At 39.1% G+C, this 6,312-nt stretch overlaps 1 protein-coding gene and 1 pseudogene across 1 annotated transcript; both read left to right on the plus strand.

The window, feature by feature from the left end:
- The first annotated feature begins 217 nt into the window (after positions 1 to 217).
- LOC147429981 (uncharacterized) lies at positions 218 to 1,228 on the plus strand. The gene is made up of 3 exons (XM_086495082.1): positions 218 to 657; positions 724 to 956; positions 1,044 to 1,228. The coding sequence occupies exons 1-3, from the start codon at positions 218 to 220 to the stop codon at positions 1,226 to 1,228; spliced, it is 858 nt and encodes a 285-aa protein (XP_086351208.1).
- Positions 1,229 to 1,544: 316 nt separating this feature from the next.
- Positions 1,545 to 4,796, plus strand: LOC147429982 (uncharacterized; annotated as a pseudogene).
- The last annotated feature ends 1,516 nt before the right edge of the window (positions 4,797 to 6,312 follow it).

The following is a 6,312-nucleotide window of genomic DNA, read 5'->3' on the forward strand; positions in this document are numbered from 1 at the left end:
AAGGGTATGTTTTTCATGTTCACCATGTCGATTCTAAAATACTAAGAATTGCATTCATTTAAGAGTTGTGGCTTGAAATTTTGATTTTATAGCTTTTACTTTTTCTCTTATATGACTGTACTCTTTTGTAGCTTCTCTAATGGTGGTATTTATATCTAAATAGGGGTTTTGTGCATTACCATCCACAATTGGGTCACACACTTAGATTGTCATTTAGATGGAATCGTTCTTCAAAATCCAGGTTATAAATGATGATAATGATGAAGATCTTGGTCTTGTAAGACTAAAAATTGATAAAGGTGAGCCCACTTTTGTGGAGGTTCATGAGCAAATTGAGGGAGATGAGATTGTGGCTAGATGCTTTGACTTCATTGAGGAGAACTATATTTTAAAGGAACGACAAGAAGAGCGATGGACACTTAGCAATAAGGTTCAAGTTCGCATCAAAAGGAGTGTTGAAATCACTCAAGAGACTACTTCTTCAAATAAGCATAGATGCTTAGGTGACATTGCTGAAGAGAAAGAGGATCGTCCAAGAGATCTCACTACCAAACTTGCAAGCACATTACTAAGTGCAACCATTCTTGAGAAGAAGAAAAATGAATGCACTAGAATAAGAGGAAAGCTGAAAGAATTGAAGGTCTCAAGGGATGACAGGTTTGAACTCCATAGTGAAGACTTCAATGGGCAGCCCCAAGTACAAATTTGGTGTTATGAATGTAGATGTTTGTATGGGAAAGGTTCAGTTGAAGGAAAGCACGCTTCTTATAATTGTCTTTCTAACTTCATGAGGACCCATATCTTGGAGAGTAATAGACATGAGAAAAACTATTTGACATTTCGTGGACTTAGAAAAGATGCCACACAAAGTGTACCGGCTGGGCAACAACAAGATGATAAAGAACAAATTGAGGGTGCAATAGAGAAACTGAATTCTTCGATGGCGGTAAATGAAGGTAATCAGCATCTCTTGTTTACTTGAATGTGACAAGCTCATTGATTGATCTTCTTGTTTTAGCTTTATGCATCTCCATTGTATGCAGGTTGGGGCTTTGAAATTGTTACAGCAACATTGCATGACTTTAAAGACAAAATTTTTGTTCGTGTGAGATGCAAGTATGATGACACATGGCTGCATTTGTGCCCTCCACGGTCAGCCTTGTCTACTCTACTTATCGAGCACACAAAGTCAATCTTGCACACAAAGGCACTCATGAAGGAGGCGTAGAAAGTCAGCCCAAAGCTCACAGGATTACGTGGATTTCCTTGGAAGAACAAAGATCATGATCCAAAGCAAACTTCTTTGAGAAAGTTTGTGGTTTCTACAAAGCTTGGAGGTTCAAATCAGGGTGATGCCTCTTTTTCTTCTAGTAACCATGTAGAAAGTGAGAGTTCAGTCTTAAGTTTGAAACTTTTATGCTGGGGTTTGTGGATCCATGACATCAAAGTGAACATCAAGAGTGTTAGTTTGAAGCCTTTGTTAGATGATCAATGTGGCGGTAAGCTTTGGTTTGCAGAGCCTTCCATAAAGGCAACCTTTTGTAATGGGTTCAACAAAAAAGAGAGGCCATAGACTTGCCACACAATTCTTGCCAGGCATTCAAGGTCACATGTTTGATGCCATTGCTGATATCTATCAAAAGAAGAAAGAAAAGCATGGAATTATGTCACTTGTTCCTTTCACTTTGGTAGAGGATGAAACCGTTATAAAGAAGAGAATAAGGTAAAGTCAAAACCTTGGAATAAAGGGTTCTTTGAACCTAAAATAGAAGTCTCATTTACTAATGTTTTCACCATCTAAATGCAGGTGGAATCCAAAAGATGACACCCTCATTGGATTTGATGGACACACACAAAGTTGAGGACCATGAATGTGGAACTTCAAACTTGGAGTTGGGAAGGCTGGCTATGAGATGATTATCAAATCATTTGAGAATCATGTCATCGGTGGTTATGCACATGTTTTTGTGGCAAATCCGCTTCATGAAGCGCTATCACGACTTGTTTTGGTGGCTCATTCCACTTGCAACCAATTTGATGCACATTGTGTTCACAAGAAATGGGCTGAAATTGCAAGCTTGTGGGATGATAAGCTAAAGCCTACACTTGGCCCAATTATTGGACATGCCTCCCATGGTGATAGTTGTCAAAGAGCATTGATGCTGGCTGATTATGTTCATAAGAATGGCACTAGATTCCAAATCGAATGGGACGGGTGGCCTCTTTCAGCCAAAATGAAGGATGGAGATGTTTTGGGCATCCATGATTAGGACTTTGTACACAATGGAAAGAATCTTGTCAATGTTCTCGATAAGCCAAAGCGGCAGCTAGCTCTTGGTGGTGTCTGGATAACCTTGAATCATTCTTTTCCTGTTGACAAGCATATGCTTAAGGAAATGGATATCAAGCGAGAGGATCATCAAGATTGGGTAGCAACTCAAAGAATATGTAGCAGACAAGTGCAACAGTGTTTGGGAGAGCTAGCAAATAGTGGCCAACATAGACGAGAGTGTAGTATGATAGGGACACATGCCTATCTTGAAATTGCCAGAGACTACATTGAAAACTTTTTATCTCCTCACTTGAACTTGGGAGAGAGAGTCCACATAGTAGCCAAAGTGGGTTTTTTCTTCCACATTTTAGGGATCTTGGATACAACATCATCCAAAATATACACTCTCAACAAATTTTATCAGTAAAGAGACATTTGTTAATGTACAAGTCTCATGCCAGTGTGGTTTTGCTTATCAAATATTTTAGAGACTTTCACTCAAAATTCAGGTGTCCTCTACATCTCACCGGCTCAGATGCAGCTGAAATATGCTTCAGCAAAGTTGGGAGCATGGTTGGGCAAGAGCGTACTTATGACTTGATGGACATGATACATATGATAGGAATCTTGAATAGGCTTGCACATTTTGAATGCAAAGATGATGGTGTGGCATTCACTAGAGCTCACAAGAAGCAAGAGCACATATGGAGGGAGTTAAATCTCATAGAAGGCATGCAAGAGGAAAACTTAGGTGATTACACATGTGTTTCAACAGATGAAAAGGTCAAGCTGCTTTACAAAGAGGATTGGAAAGTGCCCATAAACTTTTCGCTCACTTGCACGTGAGGCCAAAAGGAAAAGAAGACCAAAAATGGTGGTTCCAGCCTTGGTCACTAGAGTGTTTGATGCATATGCAAACTCAAATCTGCAAGACTCGGACACAGATGAAGAATATCCTACTTCCATGGATCTTGAAGTATTTCCAGATGAAGATGCTACTACAAGTGAGGTCAGACATATTATTGACTCTGGTCTAGATGAGGAAGAAGAGGTAAGTCCTGTTGTCGAAGTCAAAGACAACATGTTTCTATTCAAGTCTACACTAGTGAGTCAGCTCAATAGAAATCCAACACTCTCTAAAGATAGACTTACAAGAGTACGACAAGGAGTATACTATGCCAAAGAATACGAAAGGAATTTGGTATTGGTTCCGATTGTGACGTGTTCTTTCAAGAAGAGACCATGCATGGGAAGGTGACAAGGTCAGGCTGCAAGCCAAGAACCTCTGGAGACAAGAAGAAATTTGAAATCAAATCGTACTTGGGACGAGTTCAAAAGATGAGGAGAATGGTTGGTGGTGCATGTGTGGAATACAAGAGAGGATTCAGCCTTTTGGATAGACCTTCGAGGGTTGAGGTTCAGCTTGGATGGTATCAAAAAACTAAAGGGACTAGGTGCTTTACATATGACTTGATAGGTCTGGATATGGTGAGCATTGATTGCATTATCGCACTCGCAAACCTTACATATGATTCCGAAAACAACGAATATGAACTTGATGAGAATGATTGGAAGGTCTTCAATGATTTTGTGAGAGACCACTAGGGATAGGCAAGGTGTGCTTTACTGTTTTGTTGGTTGGTGAGCATTAGTATATGTAATTTTTAAAACTATAGTATTATATTCCTATGGCTATGATATGATTTTTGCTCTATCATTTGTAGGAGTTTGAGTCGCAAGGAGGAGATGATTGACCTAATTTTTGCTCCATTACAATTAGGAATGGATTGATATAGAGTCATTCAAAGATATGCTTTTATATATGCCTATCTGCACCATTTGAATGTGATTTTTGATCGCAATTTATCTCATATGGTTTTGGAGCGCATTTTTTCTAGGATATGCGCGACATGGCTGTGGTGAAGAAGCTCTCGGATGTTTCCACCTGATGCTAATTGAGCTAGCTCTTGGATGTTCCCATCTTGTATGCTTTGGAGCTGATCCTTTTATTCTTGTTTTGGAGCTGATCCTTCTCTGTCTGGTATCTTTTATTCTTGTTTTGGAGATGCTCCTTCTCTCGCTCTAGTATCGTTATAGAAGGTACAAGTAAAGTTCTTCATAGAGTAATACACGTGATTACATACTTTATAGGTGATTTTCTTGTGATGTTTCTTTTCAGAGACACTTTAGCATTGGATTTAATGAGGCTCTTTGTCTTGCCTAGAGAATGTCATCCCACACAAACATGTGTATGTGTTTCCGCATGTGTGTTGTGTGTTCATGCTCTTGAGTGTGCGTGTTTTAGTTGGGTGCAAGGGTGGGGAGAATGAAGTCTCTTGGCATGGAGTTATGGGAGGATAGGCAAAGGCCAGCAAATGAACTGTTTTTGCTTGGATTGCAGGAACATGACTTGCTTGACGTTGCTTTGGTTGACTTGTATGCCATATGTGGCATCCTAGAAAAGCACAAGGAGTGCTTCATGAGGTTCCAATTTAGAATAGTCGTCTCACTTGGAGCATGTTGATTACAGATTATGCTTAAAATAGTTATGGCAGCAAGCTCTAATCAGCTCTAAGTGCGTCATGAGCTTCCAATCTGGAATAGTCTCACTTGGAGCATGTTGATTATAGATTATGCTCAAAATAACTGTGGAAAGCAAGCTCTAATAAAATCTAAGTTGTTGTCGGTATATGGCATTTCTTCTATCACCTATCCTTTCCGTGCACCTTGAATCTCTGCTGCATGGCATGAGACATTGCCGTTGGCAAGTCAGCTGAATGGTACTAAACATTATGAAGAGGACTACACTCTTGTATGAAATATCATCTCTTTGAACATGTTGATTGCACGGTATGCCCCACATGAATTTGGCAGCAAGCTTTTGGTAGCTGTTTTCAGCAATTGGGAAGTCAATGCCCGCAAGAGGGTCACATGGCTGGGAGAAATACTCGACGTCAGCAACCTAGCCGATGCATGCAAAAAAGTAGGCCTATGGTTGCAAAATCTACTAGTCATCTAGGTAGCACAAGTATAGCAAGTTTTATGTACATGATTTTGCTTTTGGAGAAGGAATGCTAGCTCTAATGATTCATCAAACTGATGTAAGTGTAGTGCATTTAAGTTTATGTGTATGTTTCCAATGTATGAGTGTAGTGCCATTGTAATAATCGTTAGCAAAAATCTTGTGTAAGTTGCCTCTTTTGCTACTCAGAACCCTGAAAACTAAAGAGCATAAATGCTACAGTAAGACACCTTGTACTTCCACCAAGAGACATACAAAAGAATCCCTAAAAGACTAAGCTAACCACAACACAACACAACATTCTTGTCACTATGTGTCCGTATTACAACTATCTAATTTTACAAGGCAATTTTCAAAAGCTCTTGACACAAGTCTCAACATGATCATTTGGATCGATATTTTTAAAGCTTTTTGATTTGAATGTGGATAATGTGTCATAAAGGTTTGTGTTATTATGTTTTGTGACCTTTCAAGTGCATTTTAAGAAAAAAAAATCTTTTAATAAAGGGAAGTTATTATTTCATCCCACAAAAAATATATGTACAATTAGGGATATATAATTTTAGATGAAGTTTACAAAGGGGTGTAAGAGAATGAGGACTTTTTGGTACATAGGGGTTTTTAATAGGGGTCTCGAACCCACATGATATAGGAATGTTACACTAAGTGACCTCCACGGGTTTAGATATAACATGACCACTACCCGCACAGGAAACCAATACAAAAGATATTTGGTAAAATACAAAAATCATTCTTTGGAAGAGTGTCAATGGATTTCTAAACAATCGCTATGTCCGCACTACTATCACTTGATACTTGCATACCACATACCGAGAGACATAGATTCGCCGATTTAGGCAGTGCCTCTCTTCTTGTGTAGATTTGTCGATTAAGGCAACACGAACTTTAAAGTTTAGATCCACCGATTTAGGCAACATTAGTATAGATTCACCAATTTAGGAAAAACAACTTCAAAATGAAGATTTGCCGACTTAGGCAGCATTAGTGCAGATCGGCC

The sequence above is a fragment of the Adiantum capillus-veneris genome, chromosome 22, assembly GCF_014529385.1.
Source record: "Adiantum capillus-veneris isolate H3 chromosome 22, ASM1452938v2, whole genome shotgun sequence".
NCBI classification, from domain to species: domain Eukaryota; kingdom Viridiplantae; phylum Streptophyta; class Polypodiopsida; order Polypodiales; family Pteridaceae; genus Adiantum; species Adiantum capillus-veneris.

Coding starts and splice junctions, on each gene's coding strand:
- LOC147429981 (XM_086495082.1), top strand. CDS start 218: ATGGAATCGTTCTTCAAAATCCAGGTTATAAATGATGATAATGATGAA. Junction 658..723: donor AAGGTCTCAAGGGATGACAG/GTTTGAACTCCA, acceptor TTATGAATGTAG/ATGTTTGTATGGGAAAGGTT. Junction 957..1,043: donor TTCGATGGCGGTAAATGAAG/GTAATCAGCATC, acceptor CATTGTATGCAG/GTTGGGGCTTTGAAATTGTT.